Source organism: Anabrus simplex, chromosome 2 (genome assembly GCF_040414725.1).
Source record: "Anabrus simplex isolate iqAnaSimp1 chromosome 2, ASM4041472v1, whole genome shotgun sequence".
NCBI lineage: Eukaryota > Metazoa > Arthropoda > Insecta > Orthoptera > Tettigoniidae > Anabrus > Anabrus simplex.
The window spans coordinates 1,041,300,575-1,041,320,088 of NC_090266.1; the positions used below are offsets into that span (position 1 = coordinate 1,041,300,575).

Sequence of the window (19,514 nt, forward strand, 5' to 3'; positions counted from 1 at the left end):
ATATATACAACAAGTACACCTTAAATAAATAACACTGCAGGGCTGAGTGGCTCAGACGGTTAAGGCGCTGGCCTTCTAAACCCAAGTTGGCAGGTTCGATCCTGGCTCAGTCCGGTGGTATTTGAAGGTGCTCAAATACGACAGCCCCGTGTCGGTAGATTTACTGGCATGTAAAAGAACTCCTGCAGGACAAAATTCTGGCACCTCGGCGTCTCCGAAGACCTTTAAAAAAAAGTAGTTAGTGGGACGTAAAACAAATAACATTATTATTATTATTATTATTATTATTATTATTATTATTATTATTATTATTATTATTATTATTATTATAAATAACACTAATTCCTAAAATAATAACCAAGTTTAAACTAAACCTAGAGACGTTTATATATACATATTTACAGCACCTTGAATGAATAAATAAATGAAGATGAATCTTCTTAAATAATCGGCATGATTAAACTACATGAATGAAAACCTACAACCTGTTTTCCAGTCAATGACCGGGTCAGGGATGTAATGAATGAAGCAGATATAGGCTATTAGTACGATGGGGTCACCACTCCCAAAGTGATTTATTAATGAGTGATAGATGCTATGAAATGAGAATGGAGAGTGTTGCTGGAATGAAAGATGACAGGGAAAACCGGAGTACCCAGAGAAAAACCTGTCTCGCCTCTGCTTTGTCCAGCACAAATCTCACATGGAGTGACCACGGTATCCAATGGTGAGAAGCCGACGTGCTGCCGTCTGAGCCACGGAGACTCCATTAAACTACATCTAGAGACTTTTATATACACACATTTACATATACAGAGAGTACCAGTACTTTAAATTCATGAGGTATTTAAGGCACATCTAATTTTAGACGGGGGTGAGTGAAAAAGATCCACTGATTCACCCACCTCATTGAGTGCTTTTAGTGCCCTCAGCAGTCATGAGTTTGCCCGAGCCAAAGTTCTCGCTTTAGGCAGATGGAAAATATACCTCTGCCACCGAGCTCGATAGCTGCAGTCGCTTAAGTGCGGCCAGTATCCAGTATTCGGGAGATAGTAGGTTCGAACCCCACTGTCGGCAGCCCTGAAAATGGTTTTCCGTGGTTTCCCATTTTCACACCAGGCAAATGCTGGGGCTGTACCTTAATTAAGGCCACGGCCGCTTCCTTCCCACTCGTAGCCCTTTCCTGTCCCATCGTCACCATAAGACCTATCTGTGTCGGTGCGACGTAAAGCAACTAGCAAAAAAAAAAATGTACCTCTGCCTAGTATTGAGTCGAGAAACATGTAATGGAATCAACTCCAATAATGTTGAGCAGTCCACTCCATTCGTCAGTCATATAAAGAAAGAGGGAATTGGTACATCTGCAGCGTGAGTGCAATGTCCTCATACTCATAGTCTCACAAAAAGACTTGTAATCAGACAAAGAGAGAGAAATACCCAAACCTTTGTAGCTGATCCGTTTCATGAACCTTATTTGGACTCTTTCCAAGCTTTGTATTAGTGCTTCAGATCCCACTCATGACAATTTTTCACATGGCTGTCTCGGGCTGAGTGGCTCAGACGGTTAAGGCGCTGGCTTCCTGAGCCAAAGTTGGCAGGTTCTAACCTGACTCAGTCCTGTGGAAATTGAAGGTGCTAAAATATGTTAGTCCCATGTCGTTAGATTTGCTGGCACGTAAAAGAACTGCCACTGGACAAAGTTCCGGCACCTCTGTGTCTCTGCAAACCTTAAAAGTAGTTAGTGCGACATAAAAACAGTAACATTGTTATTATTATTATTATTATTATTATTATTATTATTATTATTATTATTATTATTATTATTATTATTATTATTATTTATTATTATTTATTATTTATTATGACATGGCTGTAGTAAAAAAACTACAAAAGATTTGTGGATTTAAAGTTGTGAATCAAAGTACCTTCAGTACAATGATTTTTTTTTTTAAATTGTGCTTTTACTTCTGGTTGGACATGGGATTACCTTAATCCTATCTTTGTACAGGTTACAAAGAGAAGGTGATGACTGCTGAAGCCTTACAGAAAGCTGCTCTGAAGTCACAGAAAAGGAAACAACTTGCTGATGAGAAGAGAGAGAAAGATATGGTATGTATTTTTTTAATATTCCTTTTTTTGTGGGGTGATGTATTTTGGATGGAGATTAATTCGCCATTGGTATCGTTGTTAAGTAGCTCCTAACAAAAACATTCCTTATTAAGAAAAGTTTTTTGGTTTAAGACTCAAACTTTTCAAACTCCAGGTATTCTCAAATGAGTATATGAGTCACATGTTTTTTGCTTCGTTACATGATGATTCACCCATCGTGTCACGTGGAGGAGTGGGGGAAGTGCGTTCTGTCTGGCGTGTTAGTCCGCGCCTCGCTGCGATACCGGTCGCGTCACAGGCAGTGTTAGGCGCATCCTAGCCTCGATACCTTTGGTGTCACAGTTTTTGTGCATTCCGCATTGGTGTAATGTTTTAGTGAAAAGTGTCACAGTGAAGTTGTAATGGCTAATAGGCCTAGTGAAACTGTTATTTTCAGCTGGATTGAAGAAGAGGGCGATGTATTTACTGATGTTAACGACCAAGGCTTTGCTTCTGACTGTCTAAGTGATGCTCCTACTGAACATTCGACGCATCAAACTGATACAGAGCAATTCATTGATTCGGAAAGTGATATTGATACAGAACTGACACCCAAATTCTTCAGCCTATACCATTCACATTTTCAATGCAGTCACCTGGGATTTTTGCACCCGAAAGAACCACAGTGCAGCCCTCGAGACAACGGAAAAGCTTGAAACGTCCATCCACCACAGCCATAACGCAGCCTTCTGGACTTCAGTACATTGGAAAGTATAAATATACCAAATGGTACGTACACAAACAAACAAATAATAAAGGAAAAACTATAAGCCAAAATATAGTTAGTAAATTACAAGGTGTCAAAAGTAATGCAAAAAATTGTAAAACAGTTGTAGATTGTTGGAAAGTTTTTTTTTTCCTAATGAAACAATCAGTGACATTGTTTCATTCACAAATATCCAGCTCTCTGAAATGACCAGTTCTTATAAAAATGGTGAAAAGGCCTGTCCACAAACCAATGTTGATGAACTGTTAGCTTTTTTTGGTGTTATATATATGTTGGGTCTGAAAAAAGGCAATTATCTAAACACATCAGAAATGTGGGAAACTAGTGGTACAGCTCCCGAGATTTTCAGAGGAGTCATGAGTGAAAAATTATTTCACCAGTTGTACTCAGCTGTTCGGTTTGATGACAAACGTACTTGAAATGCTCGTACGATAATTGACAACCTGGCCCCTATTAGACAAATTTTTGATAGTTTCGTCAGTAGTTGTAGTTCAAGCTATTACACCTGGACAATACGTAATTATTGATGAAATGCTCGAAGGTTTCTGAAGAAGATGTAAATTCTGTCAGTATATTAGTAACAAACCAGACAAATACGGAATTAAAATCTATGCCTTGGTTGATGCCAGGACCTTTTTTTACTGTAAATTTTTCCCGGTAACCAACCAGCTAGAAGCCCCTACGCTACAGACAGTTCTGCATCCGCTGTTGTGAAGAGACTAATTCAACCAATTGGCAAGTCAGGAAGGAACATCACTATGGACAATTACTATACATCTGTTCCACTTGCCAATGACCTTTTTACTCACCATAGAATGACAATAGTTGGCACAGTAAGAAAAAACAAACCTCAATTGCCACCAGACTTTTTGAATGTCCAGAACACACCCGTTGGAAGTAGCATGTTTGCATTCGGCAAAGAACCTAACAGTACGCTATTAGTTTCATACGTTTCCAAGAAAAATAAAAATGTTCTTATGCTGTCCACTTTACATAATGATGGCACCATCGACCCAGCTACCGGAGATGTCAACAAGCCAGAGGTCATTACATTTTATAACTTTATGAAAGGTCGAGTTGATGTTGTTGACAGGAAGAAAAAGGACTGCAGCATGAAGAGGGTAAACAACAGATGGCCTGTAGCAGTCTTCTGCGGTCTTTTGGATCTGGATACTGTCAATGCCCAGATTATTTAATTCTCTAATACAGGAGATTTGATTCCACGAAGAAAATACATCACAAATCTTGCCCTGGAAATTGTAAAGCCACATCTGTTGAGACATGCTTCATTCGATGTTCTGTCAGTTGGTCTCAGAAATTCCATCAAAAATATCCTTGGCCAAGAACTTCCCATCAGAAATGCGACACCAGCAGCTCCAGGTAATTATTGCTAAAAGTTTTCACTTCTCCATTTTTATAAAAATCTAATTGAACACTTTGTAAAACTTGTTTATAATCATTACCAAAGAAAAAACTAGGGTATTTACACTTTTTCAGACGTTCCCGGGCGGAAACCAAGATGTGCCTACTGCCCTGTCCGAGAAAAACTATTTACGTCAGCTCGCTGTGATGCGTGCAGACGCTCAATATGCAAAGAGCACACTAGACTAACAAAAGTAGTTTGCAGTGAATGTTTTTCGCAGTAAGTTGAAAGAAATGGGTGAACAGGACAATGATAGAAAATAAAGAGGTTTACAAACCATGATAAAATTTGTTTTCTACTGTAATATGTATTTGTAATGCCAAGGATTTTTTTCCTTTTCATAATATTTAGTACTAGTTATGTAGATTTATATAAATATAAAGGGCTAACATAAAACCAGTCTGATAAAACAAAATTATAATTATCTTCTAAAAAGAACGACAACAGTGTACAAGTTGAAATTGTAGTCGCAAATATTTAGGTAATAAACAATTGCTGATATATACAAATATGTAAGTATATACATATGCAGTATGTATACCTAGATACATATTACATAACTAAAAACTAGTATAATTTATTCAAACTGCCAAGAGAGCCCGTATAAGAACTAATATCATATACCACGCTGGTGTTAGGAAGCGCCTATACACGCTACCTCTCACGTAAGTGAGGACAACGCTACCAATGGCGGGTTAAGTGAGCTTGTTCTTTGAACTAACAGACCTTGAGCTCAATCTTGTTCATTATTTAAAATGTATATAGGAAAATTGCTTGCAGGGAGTTCTGTCCAAAACAATTTCCTAAAAGCACGTGCAAGACTGGAATTCATATAATGGACTAATTTAAAATAGGGTTGTTTGCTATAAAAACTATTCACATTCACAATCACTTGCATAACTATCTGCGTGGACACTTAATGAATCATAATCATTATACATTTTCTGAATATCGTCCAGAATATTGGTGCCACTAAGAAATGATTTACAAATATCTATAACGCCTTTCTCTTGGTCCATATTTTTGCCACCTCTAACCTTTATATTTAGTCAGGTATGAACTAAGAGGAAGATATCACTCCCTCGTGCTGGTGTGACAAGCCTCCCACAGTGACAGCGAGTGAGCTTCATTTAAAATAAACAGTGAATAAAATACCCACCCTAGATAACGATGTTGTTCATTTTATTTGTAATGTGCTGTTTACATAGGGTAACGTTTTCCATGTCCTTCTGTATGGTTTCAAAGGCTGGATGCTCAGCTCTTTGCTGGTGAGGCGGATTGAAGCTTTCAAAAATGACTTTTTTTTTTTTTTTTTTTTTTTTTGCTAGGGGCTTTACGTCGCACCGACACAGATAGGTCTTATGGCGACGATGGGATAGGAAAGGCCTAGGAGGTGGAAGGAAGCGGCCGTGGCCTTAATTAAGGTACAGCCCCAGCATTTGCCTGGTGTGAAAATGGGAAACCACGGAAAACCAAAAATGACTTGTACAGAAGAATGCTTCAAATATCCTGAGTAGAAAGGAAGACCAAAGAGTAAGTCTTCAACATGTTAAATAAGAAAAAGGTGCTTCCAACAACCATCAAGGAGTGAAAGCTCAGTTACATCTGGAACATCATGAGAGTTGAGCGATGTGAACTTCTCCAACTCGTCATCGAGGGGAAAATTGAAGGACGATGATGTATGGGGAGACAGAGAAATTTCTGGCTTAAAAGTTTGTGCCGCTGGTATTGACGATGGTATATGTACCCATAAAATTAGGTTTTCTACAAAAAAGATCATATTATGAATTTCTTTGTAACTCTAATTGTTCTTCATGCAGTTACGCTTTTATGTGTTAAAGCATGCATTCCAGACCTAAAACTAATCAGCAATGACATTACACTGAGTGACTGTTGTTAGTTGAAATATGCTCTGTCTCTGCTGCTGCCACTCATCTCTGCTAGATGATAACACTGCTACAATTGTTCAAAACTAATATTGAGTACAGCAGGTAGTGGGTTTAAGAACCTACCACCTGTATATGGCAGTGTCATAAAGTTATGGAGAATGATAACGGCTATGAGCGATTGCGCAAGATGGCTGCTATACATAGGCTCTTATGGAGAAAGACGCCGGCCATGGACGATTGCACAAGATGGCAGCTATACATCGGCCTTTATGGAAAAAGATGATGGCCAAGGGCACTTGTGCAAGATGGCGGCTATACACAAGCTACTGTTTCTTACCATAACAGCACATCTTTCTCTTCATATTTCATTATCATTAATCTGTATCTCATGATCATTAACCCAATCCAAATGAATCCAATTCAAGTCAGATAAAGTATAGTTCCCTTTCATTTTAGTCTGGCTCTGCAGCCTTCCTCATCCATCACCATTTCCAGTCCAGATACTTTCACTTTGTTCTATTTTGAAGAATTGTGGTAGTTTATAACTCAGTGTGAATCTATTTGTTATGAAGTTAGATTTTTTTTTTTAATAGGGTTTGGTTATTCATAAATTTGACAAAGTTAATATTGTATGAAAAATTAGTCTCTCAAGTAAAGATTTGTGCTCCTTTATTACTGCCCTGGCCACCTTGACCTATAATATGATGTGCTTTGTAAAACGTTTGGTTCTCTATAACATACATATTGTGAGACTGAATGAGTTGGCTACACAGTTTGGGTCACGTAGCTTTAAGCATGCATTTGGGAGATAGTTGGTTCGAACCCCACACACGGCAGCTCTGAGGATGGTTCCCTGTATTCCCAATTTCATATCGGCAAAATAATGGGGCTGTACCTTAATTAAGACCATGGTCACTTCCTTACCAGTCTGTGCCCTGTGCTATCCCATCATCGCCATAAGATCTCTGCAGTGTCAGTGCGACATAAAAGCAAAAAACCAACAACATCTTACTGTCACTATGTATGAAACAGACTGGTTTGGATAATATGAGTTGTGTCTACCACTAATTGTGTGTAAATATATATATATTCTTTTTATGTTTCAGAAAAAGACAATGGATCGATTGTTAAAGAAACAGGAATCTAAGGGTGGTAAAAGCAGCAAGGTGCGCTCACTTCGAACACAAGTACCTCGTGCAACTTATAAAATCAGTGATGCTGGTGTTACTGTTTCTCTGCCAGTTGGATATGATTATCCTCTGAAACCTCAGAAGATTTCAGAGTAAGTTATTACTACCAAACACCTGTATTATTTCAAAATATACATATAAATGAGTAACAATGGGATTTATGTTTGTTTCAGAACCAGCCTAAGCAGTCCAGTGATGTGTGGTATAATTGGTTGTAGAAATAGGAAGCGATATAACTGCCCAACTACTGGAATACCTTTATGCAGCCTTTCATGCTTTCGTAAGAAAAGTGAAATCATATTGTTGTAACTCACTGAAAATCAGTTAGAGGTTCCCTCCATTGGATATTTTAGTGCCTGAATTGTTTTGCTCAAGCAATGCTCTTCATACGATCTGTGTGTTGATTTTTTTATGGGGGAAACAAAATATATGTACTTATTCGAAATGGTTATGTTTCAAAGAAGATGAAAGGTTAAACATAACTTCAACGTGTAATTAGTTGTTGCAGGGTCATACAGTATTACCTCCTCCAAGTTAGTGAGAAGATATTAGAATGATGTGTGCTGGTATGTAAAAAATTAATGCAGTATATGAGCTGCCACCTTTGTTAATTTGGCAGTATAATCTTGGAAAGCTTTCTCCTGACTTTCTTTCTCCTTTCTTTAGTTTTCTCTTACAGTATTATCCTGAATTCCAAACAACTTGGTGAAGAAAATATTTTGGATAAACTATTAAAATTATGTGGATTCCTGCTGTAAAACTTATTTTACTTCTAAACAAATTGTAGAGAAAAAAACATTTAGGTGCCTGTCAGTAGAAAGGTGGTAAGTGTCAAAGTTGGACCAGAAGGAGAGTGAGTATCATAAAACTTCATTCAGTTATTAACCGGGGTCCTGTTTCATAAAACATTTTTCACTAATATTATTAGTAAGAAACCAATAATATTAACTAATTATTATATTTCATTGAATTATTAGCTAATAATATTTGTAATTAGTTTGAGTCAAAATTATTAGTAGATATTCCTAATAATATTAGTAAATTGTTTCATAGACAACATAACTAATAAAAGTTACTCATATTATTGGGATTATCCCCATGAGTGTACTTTGACTCATAATCCATATTATTAGTGAAATCAAAATGAGTGGTATTTTAATATTTTGGCATAAAATTGTGAAGATCACTGAAATGGTTGACTCTTATTCAAATAATAATAATACCAATATAAATGGTCCGTTATTGGACATTATAAATTTTCCAGCTAGCTCATTCTTGGTTGCCAGCGTTTCGCCCTCGTGTGCTAGGGTGGGCTCATCAGTTGGTACCTAGCACACCTACCAATACGCTGGCTAGTGCATACCGTGGAGGCCACTGCGTAGGCTAACTGGAGCCACCGGCAGTGCCAATGCACTAAGAGACTTTGTCTCATCACTAAAAATTGATGCCTGCTTGGCCATCAGATGATATAGATGTTGATTCCCATAGGGAATCTGAAATATTTGTCCTGAATGAGCAAATTTATAATACCAATATAAATGGTCCGTTATTGGACATTATAAATTTTCCAGCTAGCTCATTCTTGGTTGCCAGCGTTTCGCCCTCGTGTGCTAGGGTGGGCTCATCAGTTGGTACCTAGCACACCTACCAATACACTGGCTAGTGCATACCGTGGAGGCCACTGCGTAGGCTAACTGGAGCCACCGGCAGTGCCAATGCACTAAGAGACTTTGTCTCATCACTAAAAATTGATGCCTGCTTGGCCATCAGATGATATAGATGTTGATTCCCATAGGGAATCTGAAATATTTGTCCTGAATGAGCAAATTTATAATACCAATATAAATGGTCCGTTATTGGACATTATAAATTTTCCAGCTAGCTCATTCTTGGTTGCCAGCGTTTTGCCCTCGTGTGCTCGGGTGGGCTCATCAGTTGGTACCTAGCACACCTACCAATACGCTGGCTAGTGCATACCGTGGAGGAATGAGCTAGCTGGAAAATTTATAATGTCCAATAACGGACCATTTATATTGGTATTATAAATTTACTCATTCAGGACAAATATTTCAGATTCCCTATGGGAATCAACATCTATATCATCTGATGGCCAAGCAGGCATCAATTTTTAGTGATGAAACAAAGTCTCTTAGTGCATTGGCACTGCCGGTGGCTCCAGTTAGCCTACGCAGTGGCCTCCACGGTATGCACTAGCCAGCGTATTGGTAGGTGTGCTAGGTACCAACTGATGAGCCCACCCTAGCACACGAGGGCGAAACGTTGGCAACCAAGAATGAGCTAGCTGGAAAATTTATAATGTCCAATAACGGACCATTTATATTGGTATTATAAATTTGCTCATTCAGGACAAATATTTCAGATTCCCTATGGGAATCAACATCTATATCATCTTATTCAAATAGCAGTGAGCAAGTGTATATTCACTGTCCAAGAAATTTTAGACCAAGAACAGCCTGCACTGGTATGGAAAAGAAAAACATATGAGTACAATGAGAGATTTAGTTTAGATTACAGATAGGATAGGTAATATCTTACAATGTCTCACTGCAAGGAATGAAGCACTAACCTCAAAATAGCAGCTTCAGATTGCACTCCACTGGTTAGGGAATGGCGCATAGTATCATTGTTTTTGTAATATGCACGGTATTTCCAAAGTCACGGCCTGCAGAGTTGTGACTGCAATAGGTGACATCCTTCTTCAGGATGTATATTGGTTGGCTGACTATGGTGAAGTATTTGCCACATTCACTGAACTTGGCAGTATTCCTTTAGTTTGTGAATACTCGATGGAATGCTCAAAATTGATGCATCAGCTGAGTATGAACCAGTATTTCATCGTTGCCGGGACAAAACCTCCTATGTGATAATATTTTTGGAGATATACTGACCCGCAGCACATACATTATGAAGAGCGAGAATGCCTTGACAATATTCACACAATATTGCACCTTAGATGACAGAACCTACCTGCCAAAGTTCCAAGCTAAAATATTTCACATAGGAGGTTTTGTCCCGGCAGCGACGATTTGTTGATTAATATGGGAAACATTCCTTGAATGTAATGCTCATATATGGACCAAATTTAGAATTCTACCATGTTTGTATGAAAGATAGGAAACTTAAAAGGGTCCACCTTTTCAATACAAAAATGTTATAGTTTATTTACAACATATATTTACACTTGGAACTAGTTTCGACGCTGTTTGGCGTCATCTTCAGCCAAAATGTGGGAAATAGGCTAGCATGTAGACATTTATATTACACAAGGCGTTACATTAAACAATACACATCTTACGAGGAGATAAAAACAGGGACGAATATAGAAACAAATGAATCGTTAAGAAAGCAAAAGTTATAAATATTAAAAATAACCTTAACCACACATCTTGCAGTGCGAAAATATTCGCCTTGAATGATTCCTGAAATACAAAACGCACGCGCACACACTTCTGAAGAGCCAGCAGGCAGGAAACAGTAAGGTGAAACCTTAAGAGTTCTTCTGAGAAGAGTTCATCATTTTTTTATGTTCCGACTAACTAATGAAGTCTCCCTTGAGTTCCTGATAAACATACACAACAGGAAATTCTCCTTCACTCTCAACAATAGCTATAAAGACCAACAGTAAATTGTATTTTAAATACTGTGGAGAGACATGAAAGCATGATCTTGAACATGATATAACTTCTTCATTTAACCACCTATTGAAAGTCTTTCTCTATATTACATAGCTTCATTAACCCTCTACTGCATACTGTTGCCATTAGGCAACAAATAACTTTTCACCTGTGTAAATGGATAAATATTATAGACAGAGGTAGTTTTACGGCACACCTTCAACTGTACAGTCAATTAAACACACATCCCAGTGATGCCTTGTTTTTTTTTACATAACCTAAGACAAAACAGCCCTACAGCCGAAGGTACTCCTTCCACCCCGTCAACATCCACGCGAACCAACCACCGTTTATTTTACGTGGGCCCTCCCCATCATATTACCACAGGCTTCTGGAGTACCTCTGGCTCAACCTCAAAGACATTACCGACCTACGGTCGTACAGTAGGCAGTAATGTTCGGTCTTTGAATGTTAAAAGCTTAGCGTAAAATCGTGGAAAATCGTATATATATTCCAGTATGGCAATCCACATCACATACGAGTGTTAGGCTATTAGGCCCAGTTAAGAATTGCTGGTATATCTAAACCACTGAGCGTATGTTGAATATTAAAGCTTGAAATTTTCTTCACCAAACGGAATGAAAAATAATTCATGCAGTCGAGGGTTAACACCACCATTCTGTACATGCACAAAATAATCTTGTAATCTTCACAGGTTCGGTATTCAGCTCGACAAGAATATAAAATTGGTATTAAGGAATACGTTTTCTGAGAGTTTGGAGGTTGACTGTGCCAGTATTTGTGGTGTATTGTTGCAGCGTTACGTGTAGGGTGGGGGCAGGTTTCTATGATTATTATTGCGGGACATAAGGCGGTAAAGCTATGGCGCGAGATGAAGAGGAACAGAGCGTGTTGGATAGTTTAGGTCTGGGGAGCGGCCATTGTTGGATTAGGAGGGGAGAGGGAAGGAGCGGTAGGGGAGGAGGAGTGGACAAACTAGTACACCAAAAACACAGTGACAGTGGTATATCAAGGGTTGATGAACAACTGTTTTCTTGTGAAAAAGTGGACATTGACATCTGACAGTGTTTTTATCATATGAGAAACAGGAAGTATGCATATTGCATACTTAAGATCTAAATACTTTGCACATATATCCAGACAAAAACACGCTTGCAGACTAAATCCCTTCATTTGTAAATATTCATCCGTGAAGTTTCAATGAAATTGTAATATAACTAGATTTACAGTGTTTATTTAAATTATTTAAACTTCTTTTGCTTCTCCTGTACATTTTATAATTTGAAATTACATTGTTAATACTTGGAGCTATCGATATGTGTGCAAGTTTTCATACTACCTGGAAGACCAAAATGACATTGAAACAGAATACATTATAAAATATATTTGTTTTATTGATTTTATTTATCTGTGTATTTTCTTTGACTGACCATAACATTGTGCACTTACAAGCACAAATTATTATCAGAAGTAACATTTGTCTGTCAAAGCATCCTTGTGCAGCTAAACAAAGAGGGGGAGTGAAATTAAGAAGACAAATATTGCTCATTGTGGCATATTTCACCTTTCTTGTAGAAATCCTCTTGAAGGTAGCACCTATACTATATCCTTTAGCTGTTACTATTTACAAGATTCTTTGGACTTAAACTTCTAATATGTAATTCTCTGCAACTACAGGCACCATTCTACAGAATTTTTTTTTATTATTTTAGTATCATAAACCTGCCTGAAGTCTGATGGGGTTTTTGAGTCATACTATGAAAAGTGTATTCTTACATGATGGCTATCATCTTCAAATGTCTGTAATTTTGAATCTATTTCTGAAGGTGTTTTAACAGCTTATGAAACCTGTTTTAAAATCCTTTTTTAGTTCCTCTGTAATTGTGAATATTAATTTGTCATATTTTAAAAATGTGTATTTTCTTTAACTGACCATAACATTGTGCACTTAAAAGCACAAATTATTATCAGAAGTAACATTTGTCTGTCAAAGCATCCTTGTGCAGCTAAACAAACAGTGGAGGGAAATTAAGGAGACAAATATAGCTCATTGTGACATATTTCACCTTTCTTCTGGAAATCCTCTTTCACTATATAATTGAGCAAAGCTGAAGATATTGCCTTTTGTTAATACATAATGTTTTTGTGAATAAGCACATAGCAATAATTTTGTAAATAAAGTATGTTTTTGATTATGCTTTTTCTTTCTTCTTTTTTTTAAAAAAATACAAAATCCTTGTATCTGACATTTTAAGATTGTGCATCTGTTTATCATTACATAGTGCTGACCTTTCGACATGAGCAGGTTGATGACCTAGATGTTGAGCCCCTTAAAGCAACATTTAACAGATTCTACTTTAGATCAGGTTAAATTTTAATCATATAACCGTGTTCATTATTGTCTTGTCCATCATATTTGCTGGGCTGAGTGGCTCAGACAGTCCGGTGGTATTTGAAGGTGTTCAAATACTTCAGCCTCATGTCGGTAGATTTACTGGCACATAAAAGAACTCCTGCAGGACTAAATTCCAGCACCTCAGTATCTTCAAAAACTGTAAAAGTAGTTAGTGGGATGTGAAGTAAATAACATTATTTTCTGCCATAGATTTCATCTTTAAATATAGCTAACTAGCAGTTACCCGCGGCTTTGCTCGTGTCGATTATGTAATTCGATAAAAGGAATTGTTCCTCGGCACTGTACTAAGACATTATTTGAAAATCCCTAAAGTATAAAAACTCACCGAAAAATAGAATTTCATTTACCCCAAAAACTCTTTGTAAACCATGTTTGAGATGTTGCCTTTTGGGGCTAAAACTACCATGCGACACAGAACTGTACATGTGAGAAACAGTCTTGTCTCAAGTCGAAAAAATACATGTTTCTTTATTTTTAAAGGAGATTCCAAATATCAATTTCCATGTCGGTAACATTTTCATTTTTTGGCATATAAGTATCCTCATAAAAAATAATTCAACTCAGTTTTCAATTTCCATTCACCCTTGTTAAGTGCCTTTTCCGGAAACAAAAATGTACCTGTTCCTGTATTGTTAAAGGACTTATCAAATACCAAGTTTCTTATGTCTTGCATGTTAAGTTCTTGACATACACTGTTAATATACTGGTACTTATTTTAAAAATTCACCCACTTTTTCAATCCATTTCAGCCCCTTAAATAGATTTTCCAAAAGCAAAAAAATGTGTGTTTCATTATTTTTAAAGGAGAGTCCAAATACCAGTTTTTCACGCCTGTACATCTGTAACACCTTCAGTTTTTGAGATAAAAGTATTCTCATGAATATAATTCAAATTTTTCTTCAATTCTTTCCACTCCTCTCCCCCCAAAAGTGAACTTTCAGAAAACAAAAAGTACACGTTTCTTTATTTTGAAAGGAAATTCAAAATACCAACTATCACGTCTGTGACAGCTTCAGTTTTTAAGATATAAGTATCCTCATGCACGGAATTCAACTCTTTCTTTACTTATTTTCAAACCGCCTTAATTCTATTTTCCAAAAACAAAAAAGACGTGTTTCTTTATTTTTAAGGGAGATTCCAGATACCAATTTTCACGTCTGTAACATCGTTAGTTTTTGAGATATAAACATTCTCGTACAAAGAAATCAACTAATTTTTCAATTCATTCACGCCCTCCCCCTGTAAGTGGATTTTCCGAAGACTAAAGAATAGGTATTTTGTTACCGGTACTTTGAAGGAAGATTCCAAATACAAATTATCATGTCTGTAACATCTTCAGTTTGTAAGATGTAAGTATCCTCATAAAAAGAATTCAACTTCTTTTTTAAGCCGCCCCCCGACCCTCGCCCGTTAATTTGATAACCTCCCACCCCCGCCTCAAAAATGCATGTTTTCATTATTTTTGAAGGAGATTCCAAATACCACTTTTCATGTCTGTAACCTTCAGTTTTTTAGATATAAGTTTCTCCATAAAAATAATTCAATTTTTTCACTTCCTTTTACTCCCCCACTTAAGTGCATTTTCCGAAAACAAAAAAAATATGTTTATTTATAAAGGAGTTTCCAAATACTAATTGTCACGACTGTAACATTTTCAGTCTTTGAGATATGTGTATCCTCATAAAAAGAACTGAACTCCTTTTTAACCCCCCAACTTGATTTCCGACCCTTCTCAAAGTGCGCGTTTCTTGGTTTTTAAAGGAGATTCCATATACCAATTTTCAAATCTGTAATGTCTTTAGTTTTTGAGATATAAGTATCCTCATAAAAATAATACAGTTCATTTTTCTCCCCTCCCCCACACGTTAACTTCATCCCCACCCCCATAACAATACGTGTTTCATTATTTTTAAAGGAGATTACAAATACCAAATTTCACGTCTGTAACCTTCAGTTTTTGAGATATAAGTTTCTCCATAAAATAGTTCAATGTTTTTCACTTCATTTCACATTCCCCCTTAAGTGAATTTTCCGAAAACAAAAAAATGTGTTGATCTTTATATATAAAGGATCTTCCAAATACCATTTATCATGACTGTAACATCCTCAGTTTTTGAGATATATTTATCCTCATAAAAGAAATTCAACTCCTCCCCCCTCCCAAGTTGATTTTCCACGAAAAATATGCGATTCTTTATTTTTAAAAGACATTTCACTTACCTGTTTTAATGTCGGTAATATCTTTAGATTTTTAGATATAATTACCCCCATACATAGAATTCAATTAATTTTTCAATTCTTTCACCCCATTAAGTGGATTTTCCATAAACGAAAGAATCCGTTTTTCTTTATTTTTAAAGGAGATTCCAAATACCTATTTTTATTTCTGCAGCATCTTTAGTTTCTGAGATATAAACATCCTCATACAAAGAATTCAACTCATTTTTCAATTCCTTCGCCTCCTTTAAATGGATTTTCCGAGAAAAAGAAATGCGTATTTCTTTATTTTTAAAGAAGACTCCAAATACCAATTTTCACGTCTGTAACATCTTCAGTTTTGAGATATCACTATCTAATTAAAAATTTCAACTCCTTTTTCAGTCCTTTTTACTCCTCCCCCTCATGTGGTTTCTTCCTAAAACAAAAAGTAGATGTTGCTTTATTTTTAAAAGATTAAAAATACAAATTTTGCCATCTGTAACATGTTAAGTTTTTGAGATGTTCTGTAGATATGCCCATTTTAAATGTTCACCCACTTTTGCAGTTTCCTGTAAGTAGATTTTCCGAAAACCGATTATCTATGTTTCATTACTTTTAGAGGAGATTCCAAGTACCAGTTTTCAAGTCTGTAACATGTTATAAATTCCACCCTGTTTGTCACTCCCGTTCACCTCCTATTCATTGGATTTTTCAAAAACAAAAAAAATACGTGTTTCTTTATTTTTAAAGAAGATTCCAAATACCAATCTTTCCCCCTTTGTTCACCTCCCTTAATGGGATTTTGCATAAACAAAAAACACGTGTTCCTTTATTTTTAAAGGAGATCTCGAATACCAAGTTTTACGTCTGTAAACTTTTAAGTTTTTGAGATATAGATATCCTCATTTAAAAATTTCGCCTCCCCTTTCACCCCCTTTGGGACGGAATACATAAAAACCCTTCCTTATTGAGCACCTATACTCTAATATAAATGAATCCTCAAAATTCTATTTCTTTATGTCCAGTAGTTTTGGCTCGGCGATGAATCAGCCATTCAGTCAGTCAGTCAGTCAGTCAGTCAGTCAGTCAGTCAGTCAGGATATATTACTTTATATATATATAGATTACATGTTGCATGCATCAAGAAAGTGGGGAATAATCGACTAAAAATATAATATTTAGTAGCAAGATCGAGAATAATGGTTTTGCTGAATATGTTGCATCTCATGCATAAAATGCTTTCCATGCATCCAAAAGATATATGAGAAACATGGAAAATCATATAGAAACATATTGTGACCACCAAATTAAAATAAGGTATCGTTTTAGTCGGTGAGGAAAGCAACGGGAAACTACCTCAATCCTCATTTCCCTAATACGCCTCTTCAGTGACGCCTAGGCTATTTATGACAGCTGTTGGCAGAGCTGCAGAGGATCAAACCAGCCTTCGGGCTGAATACCCAACATACACAACATCGTTTTAGTAAAGTGAGTTATGAGTATTCTTGTTCCTTTGGTTGAGAGAGAGTGAATATAACCAAAAACAGTATAGATTAATACGCGGCACTGAGCGAGATATCGAGGGACAGCTACTGGAGTTCACTCTAGCGGATAGACCTGAACAGTACTGATTCTCTCATAAGAGCACGTGTATTTTTGTGTGAAGTTTTTGGTGTTATTTATGCGTTCTCAGTGAGTTGACATAAATAAATAGTAGTGTGCGTCATTCCTTGATATCTCCTCTCAACATGAGGGGAAAGGTATGTGCTGTGTTTGGCTGCAGTAATTACGAAGTAGAGAAAAATGCGCGGTCGTTCTTCAGGTTCCCTCGTGACAAGAACATGTAAGTAATATTGTGTTTGCATATATATTCTTCCAGTGACAGAGATTTTTTATAGTACTTCATAATCTTCTGACCTTCTCGACCCATATTTTAACTGGCATAAAATGTAATACGCATATTTCATTCTATAGTGCAGCAGTTAACCTTCAATACCGATGTGTAGGTGTGATCTGTGGGTTTTGAAATGTCACAGAAGTGATTTGGATAAGGTGTACAAGAAAGAAGGGACGTTACGCTTGTATAAGAATTATAAGATCTGTTCAGATCATTTTCAAGCCAGCGACTTTAAAAATCCTCGACTATACAGCCAAGGGAATGTTACATTTTTACTCTAATTGTACGTAAATATTCCTCAAAGCATCACTATCGACAACATTTTCATACTTTTCTTTCTTTTATCTTCTCAGATTAAAGCCGGGATTTTATAGATTTTCTTTCTGTTAGTAGACTTCATGTTAAGAGGAAAATTGTCCAGCTATTAAATGTTAATTCATTGCATCATATGTGTAAGGAATGTGCCGATATTTTTATTGACAAATGTCTTAATGTGATGATACAATGTTTTTAAATGAGGAAAAAAGACAAATCCAACCGTAAGAATTCAGGCAGGAATGCTAAAGCTAAAAAAGTAATGCATAAATGAAAGATCAAGCCATTTCACAGCAGTCCATTCACACCTTGTTTATATGTCTAATTTCAGTCTTTGAATAATAACCTTTTAAATAATTCTTCATTCATTTATCCAGAATTACTTTAGCAACTTCGAAGCTAATATATCAATAACACTTTATTTCTAGACGTAATTTATTTATCCATTTCCGTATATACATTTCCATTGATATTTGAATTTAGCGCGATTTGTTCAGGTCAAGTCACTAGGAGCGCCACCGTCGAATTGTCTCCCATTTTAGCAAGGCTAAATCCGTAAGTGTCGCGTATTATCTCTACAGTATTTGATATAACCTCCAGCGGACTCCCTATCTCACCATTAATGAAGATATTAATTGCTTTGAGATTTTATGCCACCTCTTCATTTTAGGTGAATATTATCAAGTTTCTGTTATTATTATTATTATTATTATTATTATTATTATTATTATTATTGTTATTATTATTATTATTATTGGTTCATGTTTGTGGGTTACTGTAGTCACGTCCTAATTCGTGAACCATGGGCAACGGCTGAGTGGCTTAGAAAGTGGTCCTGAGAGTCGGGATACCAGTTGCTATGGAATGGGAGTGGACATCTCGGACATATTCTGAATCGTGGCCCTCCTTGTGCTCAGGCGGCTAAGACTATAAAATTCACCGGTGGTCATTAACCCGTTAGAGGAGAGATCCTCACTTTGACTATGTGCTAGTAGGGTAGCATCCTGCTTCATGAATTTACCGAGCTCAGAACTTTTTAAGCAAGCCTCGGACCTATGGGAGTAATGGAGTTCCACTCCCATTTGACAGGCGAGGGACTCCTTGGAAACAACTTGGCGAACGAAACGGAATTCGATGGGGAGCTATCAATATTAATGGGGCTTATGGAAGAAAGAAGGTAGAACAGGCAGGGTCAGCAAAGAGGATGCATCTGGATGTGCTAGGAGTAAGTGATATTCGGGTAAGGGGAGATAATGAGGAAGATATAGGAGATTATAAAGTGTACTTGACGGGTGTTAAAAAGGGAAGGGCAGAGTCTGGGGTAGGGCTCTTTATCTGGAATACCATTGCACCCAACATAGTTTCGGTTAGGCACGTAAATGAGCGAATGATGTGGGTAGATGTGTCAGTTGGAGGAATTAGGACAAGAATTGTGTCCGTGTATTCACCATGTGAGGGTGCAGATGAGGATGAAGTTGACAAGTTTTATGAAGCATTGAGTGACATCGTGGTCAGGGTCAACAGCAAGGATAGAATAGTGCTAATGTGCGATTTCAATGCGAGAGTTGGGAATAGAACTCAAGGGTACGAAAGGGTGATTGGTAAATGTGGAGAAGATATGGAAGCTAATGGGAATGGGAAGCGTTTGCTGGAC

The 19,514-nt window shown here is 36.9% G+C and overlaps 1 protein-coding gene across 2 annotated transcripts in view; it reads left to right on the top strand.

Moving 5' to 3' along the window:
* The window catches only part of LOC136863278 (INO80 complex subunit B), a 127,444-nt gene extending 118,612 nt beyond the window's left edge, over positions 1 to 8,832 (top strand). For both annotated transcript variants that reach the window (XM_067139663.2, XM_068225893.1), the window contains exons 6-8: positions 2,009 to 2,109; positions 7,294 to 7,469; positions 7,551 to 8,832. In XM_067139663.2, the coding sequence (XP_066995764.2) occupies positions 2,009 to 2,109; positions 7,294 to 7,469; positions 7,551 to 7,686 (413 nt within the window). In that variant the 3' untranslated portion in view covers positions 7,687 to 8,832. The remainder of the gene's footprint in view (positions 1 to 2,008; positions 2,110 to 7,293; positions 7,470 to 7,550) is intronic.
* Positions 8,833 to 19,514: the final 10,682 nt, after the last annotated feature.